General features: G+C 37.5%; 2 protein-coding genes across 11 annotated transcripts in view; one reads left to right on the forward strand and one right to left on the reverse strand.

Annotated features, from left to right (window-relative positions):
• The window catches only part of NIPBL (NIPBL cohesin loading factor), a 163928-nt gene extending 159808 nt beyond the window's left edge, over positions 1-4120 (forward strand). For 3 of the 6 annotated variants that reach the window (XM_018070272.2, XM_018070274.2, XM_018070276.2), the window contains 4 exons: positions 998-1287; positions 1602-1776; positions 2376-2561; positions 3123-3488. In XM_018070272.2, coding sequence (XP_017925761.1) covers positions 998-1287; positions 1602-1776; positions 2376-2561; positions 3123-3488 — 1017 coding nt within the window. Of the gene's footprint in view, positions 1-997; positions 1288-1601; positions 1777-2375; positions 2603-3122 lie in introns of all 6 variants that reach the window. The other 3 variants (XM_018070271.2, XM_018070277.2, XM_018070273.2) reach the window with 2 other exon arrangements.
• Positions 4121-12360: 8240 nt separating this feature from the next.
• CPLANE1 (ciliogenesis and planar polarity effector 1) overlaps positions 12361-26954 on the reverse strand; it is a 55858-nt gene continuing 41264 nt past the window's right edge. For all 5 annotated transcript variants that reach the window (XM_018070432.2, XM_018070431.2, XM_018070430.2 and 2 more), the window contains 16 exons: positions 26456-26560; positions 25878-25970; positions 24826-24938; positions 24438-24636; positions 23924-24168; positions 23213-23306; positions 22184-22351; positions 20746-20776; positions 19298-19426; positions 18323-18488; positions 16704-16765; positions 16110-16265; positions 15854-15966; positions 15427-15510; positions 13518-13687; positions 12361-13129 (listed from right to left, as the gene is read on the reverse strand). In XM_018070432.2, the coding sequence (XP_017925921.1) occupies positions 12989-13129; positions 13518-13687; positions 15427-15510; positions 15854-15966; positions 16110-16265; positions 16704-16765; positions 18323-18488; positions 19298-19426; positions 20746-20776; positions 22184-22351; positions 23213-23306; positions 23924-24168; positions 24438-24636; positions 24826-24938; positions 25878-25970; positions 26456-26560 (2069 nt within the window). In that variant the 3' untranslated portion in view covers positions 12361-12988. The remainder of the gene's footprint in view (positions 13130-13517; positions 13688-15426; positions 15511-15853; positions 15967-16109; positions 16266-16703; positions 16766-18322; positions 18489-19297; positions 19427-20745; positions 20777-22183; positions 22352-23212; positions 23307-23923; positions 24169-24437; positions 24637-24825; positions 24939-25877; positions 25971-26455; positions 26561-26954) is intronic.

The raw sequence follows: 26954 nt of genomic DNA on the forward strand, positions 1-26954 counted from the left end.
TTCCTGAACAACTTTTAACAGTAGAAGGTGCAAACTGTCAGGAATCACACCTCTTTCTAGAATGTCCAGTCCAACTAATAAGTACAGGTCAGAGTTGATACCTGAACATACAGTGCCTGGAAAGTACATTGCTTTGAACTCTTACCCTACTGAAGTTGATTTTTAATCTGCTAGAAAGAGACGTGCTAGAAAGCACATTCTTGAAACTGAGGACCAGTGTGTAGCACCCAGCATAGAAAGGATAAGATCCTGGTTAGGACACGTTATTGTCTATGTCATGAAAAATCGTACCATGTGCAGTAATAATGCACATATGAAATTCTGTAGCTCTACAAGTAGTAGAACTAATAACAGAATCATAGAATGGTTTGGGTTGGAAGATCACCTAGTTCCAGCCCCCTGTCATAGGCAGGGACACCTTTCATTAGACCAGGTTGCTCAGAGCCCTATCCAGCCTGGCCTTGAACACTTCCAGGGATTAGATAAACACCTCTAGGGGTGGGGCGATGGATTGTTATTATTAATACTGTCTATGATCACTTTGCTCAGCAGTGTAGTTAGTGTCATAGAATTTTAAGAGACGAGGATTTAAACCATCTTGGACTAGTCTATACCAAAGTATGTGTGGAAATTTCCATGACACACAGAAATAGCATCCAGGTGAAAGAAAAACAGAATTTTCTTTCTGATTTATTGTATTTGGCCTTCTGCTGTATTTTACGGTAACTACTAATAAACTTAAGCAGTCTTTTAAGGATAACATGTCATGGGAATGCTTGTTGTTTCAGTTCCTTGCAAAAAAACTCTAGGCTTTGGATAAATTTTTCAGTATCTTTTTACCATAAAGAAATTTAAAATTATCAAGTTATAAATTAATAATCTTGTTCAGAGAATTCTTGCTTATTTATGCCAGTAATGATTTTGAAAATATTTTTTTAGAAACATACATAGTACTTACTCTAATTTTGGAATGTGTGTTAACTCCTCTGCCTTGCAGTCTATGGTGAAAGACAAAAAAAAGGAAAGAAAGCCTTCATCAGATGAGGAGAGTGAGAGTGACAGTAACAGTGGCAGCGAAAGTGAGGAGGAAGCTTCTAAGCCTCGGAGGTTACGGAAACGAGTGGACTCTGATTCAGATTCTGATGAAGAAAATGACATAAATGCTGTGATGAAATGTTTACCTGAAAATTCAGCTCCTTTAATTGAATTTGCTAATGTCTCCCAAGGCATATTATTACTTTTGATGCTGAAACAGCATTTAAAGAACCTCTGTGGATTCTCTGATAGGTAAGGCTATTTAGATAATAGACGACTCATTATGCAGTGAGTTATTTGTAAGGATTAGGTTTGGGAGATATTTTTATTTAAGTTGATCATAACTACTTGTTTAAGCAATAGATTTTTGTAAAAGAGAAACCAGATGTGTTAAGTTAAAGGTAATGGAACTCTGAGTTAGAAAAAGCAATGATTTCATTTCTTACTATGTTGTCTATTGTATATGGAATTATTAAAATACAACTAGTTGAAGATTTTTAAAGCTCTTTGTTCAAATTACTCTGGACTTCCCTTAAAAGCTCTTCTCCGCTGTTTTCTTTAAACAGTAAAATTCAAAAATATTCTCCATCTGAATCTGCAAAAGTTTATGATAAAGCTATAAACAGGAAGACAGGAGTGCATTTCCATCCAAAACAAACTTTGGATTTTCTGCGAAGTGATATGGCTAATTCCAAGATCACTGAAGAAGTGAAGAGGAGTATAGTAAAACAGTACTTAGATGTAAGTAAAGTTACTTTGCAGAAAACCTGAAATCCTTTCAAACTAGGTAATACAGTATAAACTTGAAAGTACATGCTGATGTACTGGATGAACGTTTCAAAATTTTAAGTTCCTAGTCATCTGATGTGATATGCTGACCTTCCTTTCAGGATGTTTAGCAGGACTATTTCAAAGATTTCTAATAAGTTTAAACACAATGCAAAGTAATTTCAGCTAAAGAATATTCACCTTTATGGAGTATTTTCTAGTTTCAGGTATCCATCTTGTGTTTTGCTCCCGTATAATTTGTTCACTTTATCCCTGTCTGTTTCCATCATGGGAGCAGAGACTAGGTGTAGTTTATTAGCTGTTCCCCCTCTCCCAATAACAATTGAGAAAACTTGCCATTTTGAAAACGCAGGAAGAAATTTTATATATCTACTAAAAAAAAGATAGCGAAGTTAAGTTCGTAGAACAAAACATAAGCTGTTCATGTTTGAAGTTGCCTGCGGTTTGTTTTACTCTGTTTCTTTATGTTACTATTTGTTTCATCCTTAATGTAATGTGACATAAATGTCTACTTTTAAAGTTACAATGTGGACTAATCTTTTTTTTAATAGTTCAAGCTCCTTATGGAACATTTGGATCCTGATGAAGAGGAAGAAGATGGAGAGGTGTCAGCTAGCACAAATGCTCGGAACAAAGCAATTACCTCGCTGCTTGGAGGAGGCAGCCCTAAAAACAATGCAGCTGAGACAGAGGACGATGAAAGTGATGGGGAGGATAGAGGAGGAGGCACTTCAGGGGTGAGGCGGAGGAGGAGTCAACGTATTTCGCAGCGTATTACGTAAAATGATTTTTATGTGCTTATATTGTCAGTTTATTATATTAAATGTACACCAAGTAATGTAATCCACATGAAAAAAGCATTTTGTAGATAGAGATTCTCTACTTAACCGTTTATACAACTTTTGTAGAAAGTTTAACAGAAAAGACAATAAAAAAAAAACCAAACTAGAAAATGAGATTTATCCCGTATAAAAAGTTATTAATTTTCCTTTGGAATGTACTGTGTGTTATCCTTTTTATTGTTGCCAAGTTTTTATGTAGCTTTATGATTCATGTGTATATATAATTTTATATATCAATAAGAGATAAAGACACGGGTACAAATTAAGAGTATGTGGTTTTACAAGGATATGTTAACCCCTTGGCGCTGGCGGTCGCGGTGCGTCTCATTGCCGGCAATGGAATGTGTGCCGGGAAATCCCAACTCCCGGCGTCAAGGGATTAAAAGCAATAAAAGCAATAATTTCACTAAAGTTCTTTTGTGTAACACTTGGTCTTTTTTCCCCCCAATGTTTTAGTCATTGAGAAGGTCAAAACGAAATTCAGACTCTACGGAGTTGGCAGCACAGATGAATGAAAGTGTTGATGTCATGGATGTCATCGCTATTTGCTGTCCAAAGTACAAAGACCGACCACAAATTGCAAGAGTAGTACAGAAAACCAGCAATGGCTTCAGTGTTCAGTGGATGGCAGGCTCCTACAGTGGCTCCTGGACTGAGGCTAAGCGCCGTGATGGCCGCAAACTGGTGCCTTGGGTAGACACTATTAAAGAGTCAGACATTATTTACAAAAAAATTGCTCTAACGAGTGCTAATAAGCTGACTAATAAAGTTGTGCAGACTTTACGATCGCTGTATGCCGCCAAGGATGGAACTTCCAGCTAATGAATTTGTACATGCAGCCAAATTTACAGGAAATGAAATAAGAGAAAAAACTTGAAATATCAACTTTCTGGCAAAAAAAAAAAAATCAGTTAAATGAAGAGTAAGAATGGAACCTGGGACGCGGGGAAAAAAGAAGGAAATGTTTGGTAAACATTTTTGTGGGAGCTTCCTTCGCTGTTGTGCAGCAGAAACTTCTCAGTTCATTTTTACTCCCACTGTATTATAGTTTAACAAAAAAATTGTTTATATCTTGAAAAAAAAAACCTTTCTGTTTAAAAAAAATAAACAAGTGAATGTTGGAAATTAGTCTGTTAATGTTCTTAATAAAGTGTTCTTGGAGTTTAACCTAGCAGCGGATGGCTTTCTTTAGCTTAGCCCAGTTTCCAGGAAAGCATTGTTTTACCAGGCTGTAAAATGGCAGAATCTCCTGGATATATAATTTATTCTGTTGAAGAAAAAAAAAAAAGGAAAGAAAAAAAAAGCATGCAGTATCTATGACCTATCTGCAGGAGGAGTTTTTGTAAATGTAGATTTTGATGTATTAGGTCACCCTGAAATAATACAAGAAAAGGGATCCCCAGCAAATCTGGTGGAACGAGTACTGCAATAAATTTTTTTACTTCTCTTTGTTACTTGTCTGTTTCCATTTGAATTTCTTATTGTAAAGATCTGTTTAAATCCATTTATATTATTTTGCAGTCTTTTATGTAAAATTTACTATACCAGTGGTTTTCAAAACAAGACATAAAATATTGTTTATACAGTTTGTATAGGCTGACTTCTGAATAATTGGTATCTTTTTATTTTTATCCCTGAAAGGGTATAAACACAAGTTAACTCCAGGGTTTTATTGTATCCTGCAATATTTAGTATTAACTATATGATTTAGCACTGTGCCAAACACATTTTCAAGAGTACATTTTGATATAAAAAGAAACTATAGTTTATTCCTTGTATGCTTCAATTTCTTTCTAATGCTGTCCAAATGGTAATTTATGGTAGTTCAAATTTGGGGAAAGCTGAATGACTATTCTGCTTGGGCAAACTGGCCATGTGTGCATTTCTCTGTGTTAATATAGAGAGGTTTGTGTCAAGAGGAGATCTCTACCAGTATCTGAGGAGTGAATGGGTATGAGTCTGGCTAAGTACACTACATTCCTTCACAAATGAATTTAAAAAAAAAAAAAAAAGAAGTTTGTATATTAGACTATTTTTTTTACTAATTGAAAGATGTTTTCACGTTTTGTAAATTGAAAAAATGCTACTGAAATCTTCCAGAAGCATTTGCTTCAACTGCCTTGCCACAACCTTTCGTAAGCAGTTTGTCTTCCTAGAGAGTAAGAAAAGCAGCATATCTGCAAACAGGAAAAAAGTCTAAAACAGCTAAACTTCTTAGGGGACTATTAAACCCTGCTGTCTTTTCAAATGTATTTATCGAAAACAGGTGTTCCTCAACACGTAATTCTTTTTCTATTATGTTTTGTTTCTTTTACAAATTTAATATATGGTAGGATGCTGTTTTTATGAAACTAACTTGCAGAATTCTAATACTTTAGTCAATTTGTGAGGAATAGTAACAGTATTCCAAAATATTCTTATGTACAGAAAACTCACATTAAACAAATTATTAATAACTCCTCAGAATCCAGTTAGTAAGTTGTTCCTATAGGAAATGCCTTTTCACTGTTTCATCACTGGAATTTTTCTGAACAGAAATATTTTTAGCACCTCCTTGTTTTCACAGTTGATAGTGTTTTCTTCACTGTATGAAAGGCCACCTCTTGGGCTAAGATAGATATTGTTAAAGTAGGGAGAAGGAGAAGTACAAGTCACTCCTCTGCAACACTGGAAGTGAGACATTTTTGTATCAAGCAATGAAAGACTGTATTTCTCAGGACCAGATGCAGCTTTTATAGCGGGAGACTCAGAGAATAGAGGGGTTATATAACATGTCACATGTTATTATTAAAAAGAGGTGAAAATACTTTAGAAGGAAACTCCCAGGTGATAAAAACAAGGATTTCATACAGTTGCAATGTAAAATGAAATTGTCTGTTAGTCATCTCTGATGCGATTTATATTAAAGCATCTTATCTTTAATAGGTAATACAAATATTTCTTTGTTCATAAATACTTTTCTGGCTTTTACATTAGCAAAGACGGGGTTTTGTTTCAATGTGCTTGGTATTTATTGGAATAAAATTATCAGAAAGAAATTATGATTAAACAATGGAAACCTGAAGGCTAAAGTTGTCTTAGTTGAGGGGATTTAGACTATTACTATATTGTGTGATATGCCAAGTGCTCCTTGATGGGATCTGATGGCTGTTATATAATTTACAGTTATAAAACTGATTTTAGATTATTAAATAAATTGAATATGATTCTTGCTAATTAAGAGTTGAATTTTACCCTCCTGAACTACCCAGAGTAATACCTAGTTTTGTTTTGCCAGTCACAAGTATTGCAGTTACGTGCTGTGAAAGGAAGAGGTTGCAGTGCTCGGTTTTGGTAAACAAACTCCTATTTACTGTGTGTAACATGGGCTGGCGATTTTCAGGAGCAGGAGGTCGAGTGCCCGAGGCTGCAGTTGGCATCAGTGCAGTGCTCAGCCTCGGGGTAGCAGTTGCGATGTTACCAACATGAACCACGTTGTCAGCAACAACGTGCACCAGGATAAGTGTTTTTCTGTATTGTGGGGGGAAAAAAAAGGTGTTTGGTTTTGTTTTGCTTTTTGTTTAAGTGCTGCAGTGCAGTAATTGATGCAGTGACACGATTATACTCCTTTGTATTGACAGAGCTTTGTAGTATTTTTTCACTGTATGGCTACCGATTTTTACATACGTGACTATAAGATTATTGACTCTTTTATTCTTCTTGCTTTCTTGCTTTGAGTACAGGATCTGTACATGGAGCTTGTTGCAGTAGCTTACCGAAAAAGGGGATATTGTCAAGCTTTTAGAATTAGCACTAGCCATATTGTACTTTTTAAGAAAACACAGACACTTCCATAATCTAAATAAGAATGAAATTATTATTTTTAATCTTCCACTTCAGTACTGTAAAATTGCAGAATAATTCTTGAATATTTTCATTATCTCTGCAGCTATACAAGATCACAATAGTTTTTGACAAAACTGTAATTATAAATAAGTATTTTTTTAAATGATTCAGTAATGCCCTTTTGTATTTTTGAGGTTCTTTATTGCTTATATTAACAGCTCTAATGTGTATAAAGTAGGCATGGGAAATATTCAACATAAATATTTTAGTGAGGTGTGGCCATTAAAAAAAGCTGTTTAAGTTTTTAAAATTTGAGTCAAACTTTAGCTTTTGTTTTGCTGTTGTGGTGTCACTAGTGAGAATGTTGTTACTGTGGAATAATTGGGTTGTACTAAACACTAGCTTGAACATGAAATACCTTGTAGCACTAAAATAGTTCTTAAATGTGTTTGTGGCTCATTGCAAATGAAGTTTTTAGTTGAGTCAGACTCATGTGGTGCTAGTTAACAGCAGGATATTCTGCCAAATGCAGGTGTCAGTACTGTTCCAGGGAAGTGAATGGATCAGCTCAGCCGATCCCGACTGTACAGCTTTGAGCCCCAGGCAGGTACAAGTGATGCTGAATTCAAACAAATGCCTACTGCTTTTCTATGTACCCAACACTCCTGAAGTCTCATGCCCTACCAATAGCAAGAGTCCAAGCCACAATTCCTATATCCTAGTTTTCTTCCACTCACCAAAGAGCCACACCATGATCGTTTTAGCGCTTCCATACCCATGAGAGAATTTGTCATCTTATCATTGAAGTACTGAGTTGTAATGGGAGAGTTCTTAATGTAAGTAGTAAGTTTTTAGATTTCATGGTTCCTTGACTAAATATTAAAGTGTTATTGTTATATACAAATAAGTTCATAGTATTTTCATATTTCATTTATTTAAAATAAATGTTTTAAGAGTTCAGTTTGGACCCTTCCACAATGAAATTTGCAAGTTTTTATCTTAGAGTATGCATACACTTTGTTGATCCCTTTCCCACTGTGCTCACACTGCTCAAATTATGCCTGGGGCACCTGTAAACCATCCAGGGAATACACTTTTGGGTTGTTCTGGGAGAATTCTTGCCAGTGTGTGTTCATCCCATCAGACATAACTACATAATTTCTAATTTCTACATTATTCGGGTGCAATTTTGCACCAAATTTTGGAGTTCTCTAAAAGGAATACTTTTTCTTGGCACTCATGCAGCTGCATACACTGCTCATAGCTACCCGAGTTCCTCGGTCAAATACCCTCCTCAAAACAATCCTTAGATTGTGGGTTGGCTTGATGGGCACCAACGGGTTGGGAGCAGAGGGTTTATCCCACATGGAACAGCGATAGCTCGGGCCACCAACGCCAGTCATGTGCACTTGGCAATTGTCCATCCGGGCAAGGGAATCTGCACTGGAGTCCAAGAGGGATGTCACCACATAACTGACTGTCCCAGTTACAGTTTCTGACACAGTGGCAACTGTTTCTCATTATTCCAGTGACTATTTAAAGAAATCGAAAGAGCTTTTCTCCATCGCTGTACTTGGTGCAGCTGTGTTGAAAGGCTCCTATTTCTGTTTTGAAACAAGAGCCTGCTTCCTAAAACCTAGAAAGGTGATTTCCATCCCCACCTGCCCAGGGGACTGGTTATTAAAAGGATCCTACTGCTGTGCCTGTCCTGCAGCCTCTGTCTTACAGGAAGCTTTAGTAACAAGCACTTAAACCATGTTGGGTGGGTACCACTTATGCTGGTGTTGGCTGTAAACCCCACTCCTGAACACTGTTGTGTAAGGAATCAGCTACCTTTCAATGCACTTCCTCCTTTCCCTTCTCCCAGAATACCCTCTGAATTTGTTTTACCTATCCCTTATTTGTAATTCTCTTCCCAACTACAGAAGGCTAGAAAATGCTGGACAGCCCAATTTTGTCACTACGTGTAATTTATTTTTGAGAAACCATACAGGGGATCATCTGCTTCTCATTCTGACTTCCTAAGCACAGACTGAAGACAGGTTTTCTTTGGGAAACAATCTTTTTCTCAGTCTCTTTATTTTGCGTATTTTGTTCTCAGGATTTATGGTTGTACAAAAATATTGCTTAACTGCACTTAAGTGCCTGTAAGCCAGAAATACATATGTGGAGGGAGACATTCAGTGGCTTTGCATTTCCTTCTTAGACTAAATGTATTCTGTGTGCACAGGCAAACAGTGTAATGATTCCTTGAGGAGAGCCATTTGTGTCGTGTTTATGGAGCTTTTTTATTTTGAACAGTCCCATGTGGAGATGGACTTTCAGATTCAAGGTCAGCCTGAAACACCTCCTATGTGATGCATCACTGCAGTTCTGAATGTTACTGTTTCATCTCCACAATACAAACCTGCAAGTCAGATTCAGGTTCTATGTTTTGGATCACTCCTCATCAATTCTTTTCATTTGCTGTCCAAAAGTACTGCTGTTGCCAGAGAGAGGACTCCTTTCCTCCCCTTTGTATTGACATCCACATGAAATAATTGGTGCAGAAGTTGTTACAAAGTCTGTGTTCAGCCTTCAAGCCATCTTGACCAAACTTTCCAGACCAACCATGTACAGGCTTCTACACACTTACTTCTTCTCTTTGGGCAACCAATGATTATAGGATCCTCCATGATTAGTGTAAATTTTTCCTACCTTTGATTTTTAGGTGTTGACTGAGAAACCCACTCAGGCCACCTCCTTAAATGTCACACCACGGATTTTTAGGAGGGTGCACCCAGTTGGTCATAACAAGGCATGTATTTCTCTGAGCAGGCCCTTTTCAAATTTGTGTAGTTTCTGAGCTTTCCTTCCATCTATTTGTTCTGTCTCTCTACATCAGAAAAAGAAAAAAACTTTCCATTACTTCAGTGTGTTTTAAAAATTTCCAGTTGAGAATCAGGGTAGTCTTTTGGTGCCTTACCTCTTCTGTCTTACCTGAAGCTCACAGTGTGACTTTAAAGGCAAGTTTCAGGGTTGTATTTATTGTTTGGATAGTAGGTACTGGTGGAGTTTTGTTCCTTTTTCTTACAAAATTTTACAAATCATAGTGCAGATTTAGCTTGTGTACATGTTCCAGTGCCACACACAATTTCTTGTTCCACAGCTGAAGACACTCTCTTCCACCTTCAGAAGGTGTGAGCCTGAGGTTGAGGAGCTAAGGAGCCTGAAAGTCAACCACCTTCCCTTGTAGGTTCCCCTTGAAAATACCTATTTCTCCTTCTTTACTGGCCACTGGTTTTGAAACTAAAACATAAAGGCCAGCCCTGTGTATGTTCAACTCTGCTTTCACAGTTTTACATCTTTTTAGTAGTCTCAGTTTAAATAGTCAGAGCTCTGACTTAGAGACACAGTTCTGCTGAAGGTGCATAACTAATGTCAGCCAGTGGTAAACAGCAATTTCTTTATTACTCTCTGAGTCCCTTAATCATAAAGATTCATATTAAAGAACAAAAACTATTGACGTGGTATGTTCTTATTTTTGTAGCTTGGTCTTTTTCATCTTATTTTAATTCTTGTATTTCCTTGGGATTATTAGGTTGATGGTGGGTGTTGTCTTCAATATCTCTTTTTAGGGTATGGTTTGTGGGGTTGGTTTTCGTTTGGTTGGTTGGTTTTGGTTCTGTTTTTTTTTTTAATTTCCTGCAAGAAAGTTTTTTCCTGAAATAAGTTGCTTTTGGGTTTGTAAAGCTGAAAACACTAAAGAAGCCAAACATCAAACATAAGCATGTTTAATTGTGAAATTTCAATATCTTTCAGATGGAAATGTCGCACTACTAGACTGCTAAAGGAAGTTAGGGTTTTATTGGGTGAGACCCCAAAAAAGCATAACTGTGCTTTAGGAAAATGAAAGTTGCTATAGCTTGTTTGACTTGAGCTGTTCCAAAAATCAACCCTTCTTTCTAAAATACTTTTCCTCCATTTCTTATTTTTTATTGGGTTATTCTAAGTATGCATGACATTATATATATTCTATTTTCCACATTTCTCTACTCTGTATTTCCATATGTCTTTTCTTAACTAATTGATGCATTCATCTTTCTTTAGCTGATGTTTCATAGCTTACTTCAGTGCAGAGCCTTTTGGCTGCAGCCATGAGGAATCACTGGGTTTAGCACCAGGGAAAGGGTGGGGATACCAATGCCATCCACACTGCACAACAATTAAATTTAGGGGTCCAAGACCTCTCAGGGACTATCCTGAGTCCTGGCTGCCGGTCTGGCCTGGCCCTGAGGCCCCTCCCAGTGTCAGTGGTGGTAGAGTGGCTCCTTGTGGGGGTGGATGGTCCTCGGTGCTACTGGCCTTTCTCCTCAGGGCTCACCAGCTGCCTGGGAGTGAAGCCCTGGGCACAGCCTCCTCTACATCCTGCTGCAGCATCTCTTGCTCCACAGAGGTGGACCTTGGGAAATGGACCTCAGGAGGGTTGCAAGGACAACTGACAATATCAACAAATCCTTTTGATGGTTGCCATGGCGTTCTATCCTTGCAACAGGTATTAAGGATGGTTGCCATGGCACCTGGCCATATAGCAAGGGGGTCTCAGGGAAAGCTGCTCTGCAACTCAACCCTAACAACAGGTTTATAGGATGGTTATCATGGCACCATCCCTGAGCACTGGGGCTCAGTGCTGGTTGCCATGGCACTGCTCCCTAGCAACATATCTCGGTGTCTGGTTGCCAAGGCATCCTACCTCTGCAACACAGTTTAGTGATGGTGGTCGTGGTACCCAAACTCAGCAAGAGGAAATTCTGCCATGGCACTGCCCACAGCAACAGAGCTCAGCACAGGCTGCCACGGCACTGGCTCTGACAGTGGGTCCTTCTGGGAGACATCTCAGCAACAGGATCTTCTGATGACTCCCATGGCACCTGATCCAAGCAACACATCCCAGTGCCCACTGCCCTGGCGGCAGTTCCCAGCAACCTTTGTCTTTGGTTTCTACAGCACCCAACCCTAGCAAGGGGTTTTACTGCACCTGCTGCCATCATATCTCAGGCAAAGCGCGAGTTTAGCACTGACATTCTGACTGGGAAGTTTTTGGGCTGCCTCTCTGCTCTTGTTTCAGTGATCTGTGATGCTTTGGATAGGGAGGCACCTGAAGTATTTCCTTCCCCAGTGTTAAAATGAAATGAACTTATCGCTTTCTCTTCCTCCTCATGGCTGGCTGTGGTCATAAGGAGACTTTCATACTTGGACAAAACAATATCTTTCACAGTTACTTCCTGATGATTTTTTTGCTGCCACTCTGGAGAAAGACTTTTACTCAAAGTCACAGTTTCATGCTTTGGACTGACTCTTGGAAGGTACTGGCCCTTTCCATTTGGAGATAGTCCCACCCAAGACAGAGTTTTCCAGTCTGGTCACTCCTGTGAGAGAAGCTGATGCAGATTCTGAGGACTGATAATAAAATGTGGCCAGTCAACTGTCAAATCTATCCTGGTATGTGTGTGTAATACTGTAACAGCCTTTCTCTGAACCTTATTTTTGACGTTTGCCAAGATGCAGCTTCACGTGGAAATATGAAATTTTTATTTTTTTTTTAACTATTACAGTTCTCAATGACAGTAATTGGAAATTAACACACTTTTGACTTCCATGAAAAATTCAGATTTCTTCACTACAAAAGTAAAAACTACTGCTGGTGGGAAAGAGTCACCACAACTGCATCTGTTCAGACTACCACGACTACTTGATGGTCACTGAACTTACGGGAAATTTTCCCATAGATCTCTGGAGGCTGCTAGAGGAGCTCTAAAAAAGCAGCATCATATAGATGGATGAACAGTGATATTGCTCTTTAACTCAGTCCTTTGTGTCTTATATTGCTGTCTGAGTTTCCTAACAAAACTCTGTATTTCATTTATTGCTGCCTATTTGTACCTCTTTCAGTCATTCAAACTCTTCTAAGATTTCTCTAAACTACTGCACAAGTAAGCTAGGTTTGAAATATGAGGGTAGTGCATGTGCACACATACAGTCCTAGTGGTACACAGCAGTGGAACTGCTCCATGTGTAAATAATTTACGGCAGAAACTAGTAAATTCACTTTTATTAAATCAGTTTATCACAACCATCATGTTACAAAAATAACTTCAGAATGATGTTAAATATTAAATACAAAGGTAAAACAGTTGTGCAGTACTCTTAAAATAGAATAACATTTTTTGTACGCATGAACGTTTCTACATAAAGTAGCTGACCTGGATCTGTTTAAGACTGTTTGTCTCCTTTTACCAACTATACTTAGTTCTTCTTGACCTGAAGAAATATAGAAAGAAAACTACACATTAAGGAATTGAATTTCACCGAGGCAAGATGGAAAGCAGTGAGAGTTTCCATACTGCTTAAGAAGGAAGCCAATGCAAGACTTGTTCTATTTTAAGTAGAACAATTATTGTTTTTACTGAAACCAAACACTGGCAACTGTTTGGAAGTGCACAGTGGCTGGGAAATTTTCACTTATCTTCCACCTCTGCTATCATGGCCTCAACTGCATTCCAGTCCAGCTTGCTGAGGATACTTCCCGTGCTTTCAGAAACACTGTCAGTGTTGCCACTGCCCAGAGGAGAGAAACTCATGTCATACCCTGCAGGGGCCTGTGGGAGGGAGAGAACATGAGCTGAAAAGTGCATCTTTCAGGGACAGTAGAAACAATCCCACGCTTTTCAAACATGTCCTAATCAAGTTATGTGATTATTCTGCAACAAATGCAATTTGTTTTCCTGCTTATGCACTCCAACCAGTGTCTGTTACCTGGACAGTGTAACTATGCAGTTGTTAAAAAGAACGTTCAATTTCAAGGCTCACAAGAATGACTTTGCTTGTAAAGGCAAAAGGTACTTCAGTTGAAGCACTGTCATTTATGTCCTGCATCTATCCCATACACATATTTAAAACAGAGAACCACATTTTAAATAAAGCAGAAGCAAAGAAAGTGTTAAATTGCAAGTACCAAATAGTTCCTAGTACAACTAGAAATTCTACCTGAAACATGGAGTCATGAGCATCTTGAAGTATTCTTTGGATATCATCAGGCACAGTCCAAGGACTTCCTATGTCTCGATCACTCTCTTGATCAATATCTTCTGTCTGAACTGCAGTGGTAACTTGTGGGGGCTTTTGTTTTGAGGTTCTGCTGACTCTGTACTCGGCAGCTGAGGAGAAAACAGGCCAACCACAGCATTGTAACGCTTCTTGCTGTTTTCTTCTAAATCTCTTTAAACTTCTCCAAGAACAGAATCTGCAAGTTCTAAGAACTGAAAGCTGTGAGTAAATCCATGTGAAAACAGCATGCCCTGCTATCTTGAGCTGATGTGGGGTGATGGTGAGAAAAGGCTGCTGGTCCCTTCCAGCCTCGTGCTCTGAACTGTCTTCCCAGGGCAGAACACAAAGTGGAACAGGACCATGTACAGTGTCTAGAGCATCCAGGTTCTACAGCGCAGTCCCCCAAAAAAGGGACATTGCTTCATTATTTGACAGAGGACTAAACTAAACAAATCCTGGATTGTGCCTCTTAGAAGACATGAAACTTTAATGAAATGCTTAGCAGTGATGGGGTATATTGGAGAAACAGATACAGAAGGTGCCAGGAAATCAGAAAAAGATCAACCTGTATACAGAGTTGAAAAAGAGAATGTATGGAAAGGAGGAGGAAAATTACTTTCCATGTGTAGAGTGATTCAGGAACAGTGTCCTTTCTGCTTACTATTGCTTCTCTCAATTTCCTGCATTGCCAACTCAAATACACTGACATTTGGCTATCCAATTATGCCACTAGTATAATTCTGGTGTAAGGCAGAATGCAATCGACCCACAGTATTTCCTAAGTTTTAGGTTGATTCTCTCCTCACTCTTTTTCTGTCTGATCAGAAATTCTGCTGTTAACAAGTTCTATATCTGTTAAAGGTTTTGATTAGGAGGGAATATTTATGAGAGGAAACTTTTGTGGATCCAGACCTACAAAGATAGGCATGGCAAAAAGTACCACTAAAATCCAAAAGGATTTTTTTGTTGGGTCACAAATTTTTTCACAATAACATTATGAAAAAATCATATCTTTTCTAGATACTTTACAGGTGGTTAATAAAGACAATTTCTATTTTAAAGATCTTAGAGAGTAAGCAGAATAGAAAGGCAGGGAAGAGGCACAATACTTGTGTCCTGGTCTTCTAATTAACTTTCTCTTTGCAGGTTTCAACTAAACGAAACACTCAAGGCTTCTGTCCCTCATGATTTCATAATGTGTGTTTCAGGAATTCACTGAAATTTAGCACATTTTTTCAGATCTTGAAACTACCACCTGGCTAAAACCATTCAGAAGGTAAACAGAGGTGACTGATTAAATATTTCACAACATTTTACTTAAAGGATTTTTATGAGGGGAGAAAATGATGATTTTTATTCTTCCAAACTAATGCTGTATCTGAGGCAGGATGTATTCACAGAATCACAGCGTGAGTAAGGTTGGAAGGGACCACAGTGGGTCATCCAGTCCAACCTCCCTGCTCAAGCAGGGCCACCCCACAGCACATGGCACAGGATTGTGTCCGGATGGTTCTTGAATATTTCCAGTGAGGGAGACTCCACAACCTCTCTGGGCAACCTGTTCCAGCGCATGCAGTAAAGAAGTTGTTCCTCATATTCAGGTGGAACTTCCTGTGCTCCAGTTTCTGCCCATTGCCCCTTGTCCTATTGCTTAGCAACACCGAGCAGAGCCTGGCTCTGTTCTCTTGGCACCCTCCCTTCAGCTACTGATAGACATTGATGAGGTCCCCTCTCAGTCATCTCCACGTTCTGAAGAAGAGAACACATTCTGAAATGTGTTCTCTGTGTCTTACTTTTCCCCTGTATTATGTATCTGCACTGCACTATGTCATTGCTCTATGAAACTTACAGTGTTTAGAATCAACAGGACAGTTTGCAGCATTTCTCGGTCTTCCTCTGGAAGTACTTTTCTGTAGGGCCATACAGGCATTTCCTGGAAAGCCAAAGAAAGCATTTCTTCTTTTAAATGCAGATCAAACATATTCAAAGATGCTTAAAAATTTCCATCTATGAGTTTTGCTTCCTGGATTACCCAGCACTCTTGCTATGGAAATTTAAACTACTTTGGATTTAAAGAGAGGTGATAAGGAAAGGTAACTCTCATCATTTAACAGGTCAATGACAAAACAGTTATAACAGCCTCATAACAGGAGACTTCCAGGATTCTAAGACTGATTTTCTACACAGGTATTAAAGTTCCTTCCTCACAAAAATGCAGCATTAGCTTGAAGATCATCTTCAGCATGGGCTTTCATCAAGGAGTAGTTCTTTCTTACCCTGGGACTGTGTTAAACCAAGAGCTGGGGTGCCACGGCGTAATCTTTGACCAAAGCTGGGTTTGGCAGCAATTCTGCTCCTTTCTGACAAAACAGGACTGTTCAGATGCCCTCTAAAATAAGAAAAAATGCAAACAGAGCAACAAAGCTTAAATACTTACTATTGTCTACCACCTATCATTCTTCTACATAACAATTTCAAGTGTGGTAAAGACGCCAAGACACAAGAGCAGGTTTAATGCTTAAGAGCTGTTACCCTTTACTAGATGCCATATGCCTTCTTCTGTACCCTTGAGGTGATCTGGTGCTGGACAAAGTTTTATGATCATGTGCTGGTGTTTCAGATAACATTTCATTCATCAGAGAAAGTGCCTGTGATATTCTCATTCTGTGGTGCTCAGATAACAGGGCTCTATGGAGAAATAATATTATACATTACCTTATGCTTTCACTCATTTCATTGCAGCTGGCTTGTGAGTCTCGTAAGGCTACACAAAGAACATTTTTTTTGCAGTTTCACAGAAGATGTACTAAACCTTTTAAGATCACTACCAAAAAGTTAAATAATTTCTTACCAATGGGTTTGACAGAATGAATGAGTCGGTGATAGGGGAAAAAAAAAGAAACAATGAAATTTGGAAGTGAAAAATACAGTCAAAGGATGAAACATTTCAGGATTTTCCTAAATGGCAAAACAAACATCAATTATTTATGCTTTTGGTTGAAATATCTTGACATATCATTGATATCTGAAGTTTCAGAGACAAGATAGTTAAAACTACCTCTTTTTTAACACTGAAAGATTAATATATAAATAAGGAGATTAAAAGTTGTATTTATAGCAACTTACTTGTCTTTTTCTTCTTTCCTGTTCTGGAACATTCTAATATCCTTTGAAGTAGGACTATAATGCTGTGTAAGAAAAAGTATAATATTCATTAACTTACTATGTACTGTGCTCTCATTCCAAACTCTCACTCTCAAAATGTACTTATTTGACTTAAAAGTTACTGCTTAAGACATCTTCAGAATGAAAAACAGTATGAAAGCATACAGCCCTCCCAGAATATTCAGGCAAGATTGTCTCTATAACTTTCCAGTCTCTAAAAGTATACTGAAAGCTTGCAGTCACATCTTCCATAAGTCATGTGCTCTAAACATTAACATTCCTAGAGAGATGTTTTCACTCTCAAGTTCAAAGCTTCAAATGGCCTTGCCTTTAAGTCTGCTAAAAATCAATTATGTTCCTAATAATGACTAATTTAAAAAACAGGTCAAGGTTGTACTTTGGCCTGTGTTTGCTAGAGTATAATTTGAATTTTTCAGTGCTTTCTTCTTAAAGAAAAAAAAGCAAAACCCATACCAAACCACCTACCAAAATCTGAGAATCCCTCCACTAATGATTTCAGGAGAAAAGCCTATGACAAAAGCATCAAGTATATGTTTATGGGTTGGCAACACAGGAAAGGGAGAGAAGCAGGACCTATTTTTCTTGAATCACTTCTCTCTACAGGTGTACAAAAAAAGCAGCCCAGCTCCACTCCGAAGGGCTGTTTGAAACCAGGGGAAATAATGTATTTCAAATAGATGAGATGTGTTACTCTTTCTAAAAGTGAATACAATTGAATTATTTAGTAACAGGAAACTTGTGTGTGGTACATGTTTGCTACTTTGGAGTTAAAACCAGCAGAGCTGCTGCCTAGAAGTATTTACAGCATCCCCTGAATTCAACTAACAAGTAAAAAGTATAGGGATATATTTGCTGTTACAATGTCTCACGTCCTATAACCCCAGAGCTTCCCCTGACTCAGCAGGGTCTTTTCAGATCCTAAAGGTAGCCAGATGACAAATGCATGTTTTAAGAATTAATAATGATTTGGAAATCACTTCTGAATGGCTTTTGTAACTTCCCACCCCCCCAGTTATTTCCAGCACAGTGCAGATCAGAAGAGATTTATCAGGCTATAAACTTGTATTTACTGCTAACCCTTTATAATTGCACACACTTCTGTGTGGGTGATGGCTGCCCTCAGTATCTAATCATGTTCCTAAAGGATTGCTGGCATTTGAACTCTGCTTTTTAAATCCAGTGAGGCTTTTGGGGAGGCATACAGATGACACAAAATGTAAACACATCTTAGCAACTGCTGTAGCTCTCACTCCCTGACAAAACGTGTCTTTCATCAGTGGCTGTTATAGCTGTATCCATTACAGTTAAAAGATTGTATGTCCTAATTGCAACCAATTGCCAATTGCCATCACTGCAGCCTGTGAAGAACACTGGTGCATTTGCTCACTGATCTCTACTGACACAACTATGTCCAGCTCCAATAAAATAAAATTCTACATACAAACCCCCAATATTAAAATAGAAAAAAAAAATAAATGACTGTCAGCCTTTATCTAACCTGAATAATCAACACTTGTACAACATGTAACAGTTACTCTTCAAGTTCCCATTATTCTTACCACATTCTTTCTTAGGTTGAATGGATTACATTCTTTCTGTCTTTGTTCCTCCAGTTTCTTCATATATTCTCTCATTCTTTCCTTTTGCTTTCTTTTCATCCATGTTTGTATCTCTTTCCTCTCCTTTTCTGTTTTTTGAGAATGTGCAGCAGCAAAACCATGAACCCTGAGAGCAGATGTGAATAAGAAATAATCTAGTACATCCTGTAAATTGCAACCTGTGGCAACTACACATGATATAATAAAAATACTGTTAACCCTTTAAAATTCTGACTCAGCTGGAAGCATAAGTAATGAACAAGAGGGGAAATTTTCTTCTGCAAAATTTTGGTCCATAAAATCCTGGCACACAAGTAATTTCCAAAACGTTTCCTAAATTTTTTCTGCCAGTTGTCAACTACATCCAGATAATAGGACTGGAGCTTAAACTGGTGTGAGCTGTGGCACCAGTGCAATAGACTGGCATCCCTAACAGCTGTATTTTTTTGTTTTGTCAGCAGTTCATATCACAAACAGGAGTAAGAAACAGCTGTCACTTTTACCTCTCTCAGGGGAGAACACAGCTGATTTTATAACTGACACTCAGAAGGTCTAGAAACCTCAATCAGGAAGGGAAGAATAACAAGCTGGAGTTTTGGGCCAGAAGCTTCTGAATCTGCTGTGCTACTGACAGCAAATTTCTACTCTGTCTTTCATAACAGTTTTAGAAGGTCCCAGTCCATTTGCTGAACTGAGCCTGCTGTATATAGAGATTTCTGCCCCAGCCTACACCTGGTAAACCAAACTAACAGAAAACAACAAGCACGTTTTACAAGCCAGTAAATTTGTGGCTATTAAACAGTTCTAATACTAGTCCCATTAACATCAACTCAAACACATACTTGCTTCCATCATTTACAGGGTATGAGCTATGAGAAAAATAACAAGGGTTAAAACGATTTAACTAGCACATAATAAAAACAGCCATGGTATTACCTAGGGATTTTCTTAGCTTGTATTTTTGTAAAGCCCAGCTCCGGCAGAGGGATGTAACTTTCTACTACAGGATCATTAATGTCAGTAAAACCACTCCGACTGGTAACTTGCAGGGGATCTTCTAAAGAGCTTGAAGTTAGGTAGAGGAAAAAAGATGTTACCAATTTAATGCAGAACGGGACTGTGAGAACAACAAGCTAAAATCCTTCCTCCCCTGCTTAAAATGAGAATATTCAGGTTGTTTTACACAAAACCTTTGGACTGGATTTTCTTTCCCCACATCTCTACTGTGTGCACACAAGCAATACCTAGACCATGTGTGTAGATGTACCACCTTAAAAAGGTGTCAGCCCTCCCCTTAGCTTTGCTGTCATCAAGTACACTTGAGCCAACATATATCCAGAAGTCTGACCCCATCCAGAGCTGAAATGCCTGAGCTCCACTGGGGTGTGTGAACAAGGCTGGCCCAGAGGAGGCTGAGTTGGAAGCCAGGAGCACTCACAGGGTTTGTATTGCTGCACATGCTGAAATAAGGTTATGGGATGCTACCAGGTTAGGGAACCCCCAGTCTCAGTGATCTTCTGAGCAAGAATCAGTGTGAGTGAGAGGATAGTTTTACCTGAATTCTGCCTATTTCTTTCCTGTCTTTTTATCAGTTGCTCCCAGGAAAAAACAACTCTCATAGTTTATGACTACAAGCTATAGTTGCTTCAAGTTACTCCTTTGGGTAAAAAATCACCTGTCTGCTAAAGTTTACTGCCTCACACCCATCCTCCAGCTTAAGTAATCACTCCCTAATTACTTCTGTCACAACAAGGAGTTCCAGTAAATTACTTGAACAATAAGATAAACCATTCAGTTTACTGCTATGCTTCAAGCAAAACAATAAAGGTGGGTAATGGAGCAGAACGATCAGGAAGAAAGAAAAGCCAGCTACTCTTTTCTACTGCTCAACTGGATCCAGAAGAGTAACAGCAGCTAACAGTAAAAAATACATATGTCACACCATTTTATCTAATGCATAGGCTCATTCCAGTTTTGAAATCTTCAGTTTGTTGCTTTACACTTTTCATATGGTAACACCTTAAAAACTTTCTGGTGATAGTTGGCCTTGGTAGACAACTGCTAGCAGCAGTTGCATGTATTTCCTTGAAAGAGAGGTTTGTAAATAGGAGAAATAACAAATACACACAGACAAGAGCACCATCTACATTAACAGCTCTGTTACTTGCAATTATAAAAGAACTTTGAATGCTCCTGTGGCTTTTGCATAAAGTAAATGTAACAGGCACTACAAAAATCAGAAAAAATGCCTGAAATTAGTTAACAGAAGGGATTCCATTTAGCTTGAAAATGAATGCCTTGATTTTTATGAAGTGATGACTTCACCTTGACAGTCTCCTTTTTCACAAACAGATTTTCGAAAAAACCAATCTCAAAATACGTACCTATCATGTAAATCTCTACATATGTGAGAGCCTGAAACAGAAACAATCCTTGTTAATAAAATCCTTGCAATTGTACACAAACTAAACATACATACGTTAAACAGCCAGTGAGATAAAATATAAAAATATATCAACCTGAATATGTTGACATTAAAAATAAACTCATATTGGACATAGGCTTAATGGCCTGTGAGAGAACATGTCATTGATTGTCAGGTTAGCACAGATTCTTCAGAGAACACTAATTAACAAATCCCTGGATGATTTGAATAGTTTTGCTACGATGATGATATCACTGTTGTCAGTCTTCTGCCATGACCAACTAACTGGGAATTATCTGTTCCAATTAATTATACAGCGTTTCATGGAAAATTAACAACTGACACTTACTTGAAGAAGCCAGGAACTCAGAAGGAGCTTGGAATTCAGGAGATGCAACTGAAGAGCAGTATGGATGTCCTGGATGGAAGAGCACTGCTTTCCCTCCTAAACTAAACTCTACACCTCAAAAAATTATAGTTGTAACTTAGTATCACCTATAGCTTTCTCAGCTTGCAAGTAACAAGTTTATACTTACAGAGAAAACCGCATTACTATTTTCAAAATTAATCTGGGTGTGTATACCACTTGAGACTGACTTGTGCTGTATGCAGATACAGGAACCATGTTTTAACACCTTCTAAGACAGACTGTTGCAAATGTGGCTATCAAATGCAAGTTCACATTTACAAAGTATGTAATATTTTTGGAAGCTTGACTGCAAGCAATGCAGGTAATATGCAGAAAATAAGACATTACATTTTTAAACTCAAGCAAGAGATTGATTTTTTTTCCTTCTCCTTCCAATGCTACCACAGTCTTCCTAATTGCAAAAATCAATTTGCTGTCAGTTTGCAAAACGAAATGAGACTTCATAAAGTAATATTTTAGGACACAAACAGTAGTTACTTTATAGTGAAATAAACCAATTGATTTTGCTGATGTGGCTGGATTTAACTGAGATCTCACCTCCCTAGACATAGGAAGATGACAGAGATGATAAAGACAGCTTTTGGAGGAAGCTTTGAGTGTTGTGACACCACACCCTCTTCACTTAATTAAGTAAATACAATTCAGCACAGTGATGGGTTTAAGAAGCAGACCCAAAGGTATTTTCTTCCAACAACAGTGAATTTGAGTGTAAGTATGATTCACTGTTGAACTGTTTTCAAAATTTAGTGATACTGTTCCGCCATGTAACACAAACTCCTTATCAGCACAGATTAGTGAAGCCATTCTAAACAATGCAATCCAGAAAGACTGATGACTGACTTTAATAAACTAATTGGCATTATGTAACAGCCTGTATAACAGCAATGAAAAAGTATTACACCAGGAAGAAAAGTTTTACTTATTTTCAGAAGGTGCAAAAGGGAAAAATCTATAATAAAAATTATACCAGAAGGTGACTTCATGCCACTGGGAAAGTTAGAAGCCAAGGCTGCAGCGGCAGGAGTGTGTAATTCCACTGGAGTATAACTGGGTACAGGATGCTCCAAGTTCAAGCCCTCCTTTTGATCATCTATAACATCTTCAAAAATCATGCCTCTCAAATTACGTTCTGATTCTGTGAAAAAATAATACAGTAACCAATGTAGGCCAATGGAAAATCATCTCAATGCAAAAACTATCACTCATATATACCTGTTACTGCCATCTTTAGTTCATCTGTCAAACCTGTAACCACCTGAACTCGGGTCAGCTGTGCCTCTCTGAAAGGGTACTTCCAGAGCTGTGGTGTGTGTACCAATCCTGCACACATGAACTGAGCCAGGAGTTGCTCTGTGTGAGGTTAATGGACATCTTAAATATTGTTTCAGCTGTGAATATAGATATAGCCATAATTTGGTTCTACCACTTGGCCTTGTGTTAACTCCATAAGTAGATTAGACAATGCTCTTGGCACAGTACAGTAGCTACAATTAGGGAGGTACTATATAGTTGTTTCTTACATAAGCAATAAATCATTCAATACATCTGCTCTAACAAACAGTTAAGCTGATGTAAGCTTTTAATAAAATACAGATATTACAACTGAATAGCCACCAAAGATGCAGGAAAAAAACTTACTTCATATACATAAAAAATAAATCCTGGGGACAAATTTCATATTGTTTGACATCAGTGAGTAAAGCACTTACAAGCAGCATGTTTTGATTTCATGTTACAATAGAAATACATATTTTTTAAACTTCTATGATTTTTGAAAATATCAAGGCTTATAGATACTTTCAAATGCATTTTTATTAAAGCAATATGCCTAATAGTCAGATTTGCAACCTTTCATTTTATTTATCTCTCTGGTATTTTTGGTTTATATTTCAATGACAACTTATGAGATTGCATTAAACTTCAGTGGTAATTAAAAGTCAGTCAAGTTTAATATTCAATTGCAAATGTGTTATCTTTCTATTAACTGAACACATACCATCATCAATGACTTCAGCAGCTTCAGAGAATGAAGGACGAGCACTAGGGTCTGAATCAGTAGCCATTTCAATGTCTTCTATTAGTTTCACTAACTGTAAATGAAACCCAAAAACTAAGTAATGACACTTTCTTCAAGGTGTTTCTGAGACTTTCACCACAGATATTCATGCAAAATATACTTTAAATAAACTTTTTTCATCATAATCTTATAAACATTTTAATGCAGTTTCCTGTTTCAAAACAAACAAACAAAAATAATTCAGGAATCAAAGTAGCTCAAGCAGATTAACTTAAGAAGTTCAATCTTCTGGATTTGTACTTTGAGAAAAATACATATAAACGCTATTATTTGCGACAACAGTTTTACTCCTACTGATGACGTTTTTATTTTTAAAGTAGATGAAGTTTTCCAAAATATCTTATCTAAAAACCACAGAAACTAAAATATTTCAGTAGTCTTCATAAGTCAGAAGTTTCCTGATGTTTAAAACTGGCCATTCTGGCCAGCATTTCTTCCACTGTAAGTAACCATGTCAGCCAACATGGTTCAGCACTAGATGTAGAAGAACTGTATATTATTTTCAATCTCTCTCAATAGATACTAAGCAGATTTGAGAACACATAGTTCTGAAATGTAAGTTTTGACTTCAGCTGCAAAAAATTACACAATAAACTGTTTAAAAAATGAGAGTTAGCTGTCAGAACTCACCAGTTTGGTATTTCTGAAATCCTGCTCCATATTTTCTATCATGTTCTGTAGTGTCTGTAATTGCATATCCATTTCTTGCTGCTTTGTGGAAAAGTATTCTCTGCCAATTACTTTGGATGGAAGCTCTGAGGAAGGAAGAGTTCTGTCACCTTCATGTAGTATGTTCCAAGTTACACTATCTGTAGCAGAATCTGACTTCTTATCTTCCTTTTGCACTTGGCTTGATGCATTCTTCTGATGGTCACCTTGAAATAAAAAAAAAAAAAGAATGCACCAATATCATTGAATAAACTGCAAGCAGGTAAATACTGCAGGTAATCAGGCACAGATGTGCTGAACACAAGGATAGATTTTAGGAGCCAGGAATCATCACAAAAGAAGTCAAATGTACAAATGTTGATGTTTAATGCTAAAAAAGCAGGAGGTTAATTGAGAGGAAAGCTGCAGATTTTCTGTGGAAGTATTATAACAAAACTGTCTTGCTTTTTTCAGGTTTGAAAACAAAATGATTTACCTTGCTTCTGAAGAGCCTCACATGGAATTACATTAGTAACAGAAGCTGCTGTGTGGTGAAGTTTTGCAGTAGATGGAATTTCAAACTTCTCATTTTGCTGTGCAGCATCTACCTCTTCTGCAGACTCAGGTATCATGGGCAAATTGCTAAGGATGTCACTGTCTTCAATGTCGATCACACTGATATATTCATGTTCATGCTAAACAACAACAAGATTATGAAGAATTATACCGAATGTGTTTTGAATATATTGTTTACAGTGCATTATTAACCATAAAACTTTAAGCTGAAAGGATTTGTTCTGGAGACAAAGAACACAAATTAATTAACACAAACAGTATTTTAATCACATGTACATTGGATTACACATGTACATGAGATTACTAACCAAATCAGGTGCATCTGACTGAAAGGATGGTAAAGGTTTCTTTTCCACTTCAGTGGGAAATCTCAGGTTTAAATACATGTCAGGTGGTAGTATTGCAGGGGCACGAGATGATTCTATGAGAAAATAATAATAATCAGTATTATATTTACAGCAAAAGCCACAAAACTTCAGACTAAATATTTGGAAACAACTCTGCATTCTCTAGATGCCAAGAAAAGCTTTGACTAAGCTGCAGTCTAAATTGCTACTAATTTCCAAGTCTATCCCAGCTAAGTAAAATAAAAAAAAATTCATCTTTAATTGATTCAAATAAATTATATTACCCAGCTAGAAAGACCTCTAATAAAGCTATTTGCAAACAAGTTATGTCATGTAGTAAAATTATCTCCAAATGGAAAAACACAGTTGAATTTTAAAACAGTGGAAAAATTAATATGCTCATTTGGTACCATACGGAAAATACTTAGGTGCTGAAATCTACATACTTCAATTTATGAAGGATTTTTAATACGGGGGGAGAAAACCCAACCCAAAATCTATCTTCTTTAGCCCAAATTCAGTTACCTTCTGTTTTCTGTTCTACAAATTGATCCAAAAGATGACTGACTGAGAATAAAATTCCTACTTTGGACTGGAACATTATAACCTGCATCTAGTAGATGCAAGGAAACAACTGTATAAGTAGCTGAGCTACTGCAGCTCAGTTTCATGTAGAGCTGTAATCTGTTTTAACATCCCACTGGTCAATTCTTTTGGTCTACATTACACCAAAACCCCAAGAGTAAGCGGCACTAAAATCAAGATAAAATCCACAAAACAATCTCATACAGGAACGCAAAGGCATAGGTACACTGCTTCATGAAAAATTCCAGCCAAACTTTTCATAAATAGTATTATAACTATTTAGTATTGGGTTTCAAGAAATCAGATGAATTACCATGTTATCTATGCCCTGCATTAAGCTACCCCATGTACAAAACCCATGTTAAAATTGCTATATTGTTATAGACTTCCCAAACAACAAATGAAGTAGAGAGAGCCTGGAGCCACACCTGGCACAGGAACAGATTGGGCTGGCTCATTTTTTTGAACTTCGGAAATCTCATTTCCACCACTGATTCCATGATCCTGATACGACTCGAGCACTTGATTGGGAAAAAAAAACAACCAAGATCAAAATGCATGAATGTAAGGAAAGTAACGATACTGATGGCATTATCTGAATGCACATTTCTAATTTGACAGCTCACAATCAAGGAAAAGTTGTGGTGGATGAGGCAGGGAAACAATTTCAGTCACAGGGTGAAACACTGTCTAAAAAGCATTTAGATAAACACAAATGAAGTTAGAAGATTTCAGAAAAAGTCACATCAGAACTGATTTACGAAAAGCATGTGGACACTTACATAATTGCATCAGTGATATTTTTAATTATAATTATTTTAACTACTGCTTTGTAATTTATATTCTAATGGCTTCTGGTTTAATTCTTTTTGAAACAAAAAAATCGGAGCACAAAAAACTGTTTTTCCCTTTACAATCTTATTGCATTTTGAAAACTGACAAAATAACTAGAAAGAAGCAACACCAGAAGCAGCTGGTTTCTGTAAGTCATACAGATAGCACTTACTTGGATGAGTATTTGTACTTGCATCTTGAGTTTCTGCTGGTTTTTTCCCTACAGAAGCCATGTAATGCAGATCTGCTGAAGTAGTAATTGCTTCCTCCACTGTGTCTGAAATGTAATAATGCAGAACGGGTGTCTACAAATAACACAAGAATTAGACATCCTGGAAAGCAATGATACTAACTCAAAACTATGGATTCGAACAGTTTTTTCTTTGTATTCCTGACAGATATTTTTAACTTTTCTCTAAGCATATGTCATGAATGATTCCCAGAAAAGTTCATGCTACCTACTTGATGTGAATATGCAACTGTATTGAGACTTACAATGTTACACTGAATTAAAATCAAGGTTCAGTTTAGGTATATGATTTTTAAATTCAGTATTTTAGTATGCTGTACCATAAAAGTCTGCTTCACAGTCCAAAAGGGGGGGGAAGCATTTATGATGTGTATACCTTAATTTCTTTATTGATGTTTTACAGAGGTTTGCAAGCCATTAT

The sequence above is a fragment of the Manacus vitellinus genome, unplaced genomic scaffold (assembly GCF_001715985.3).
Source record: "Manacus vitellinus isolate BGI_N305 unplaced genomic scaffold, ASM171598v3 scaffold_18_pilon, whole genome shotgun sequence".
NCBI classification, from domain to species: Eukaryota; Metazoa; Chordata; class Aves; order Passeriformes; family Pipridae; genus Manacus; species Manacus vitellinus.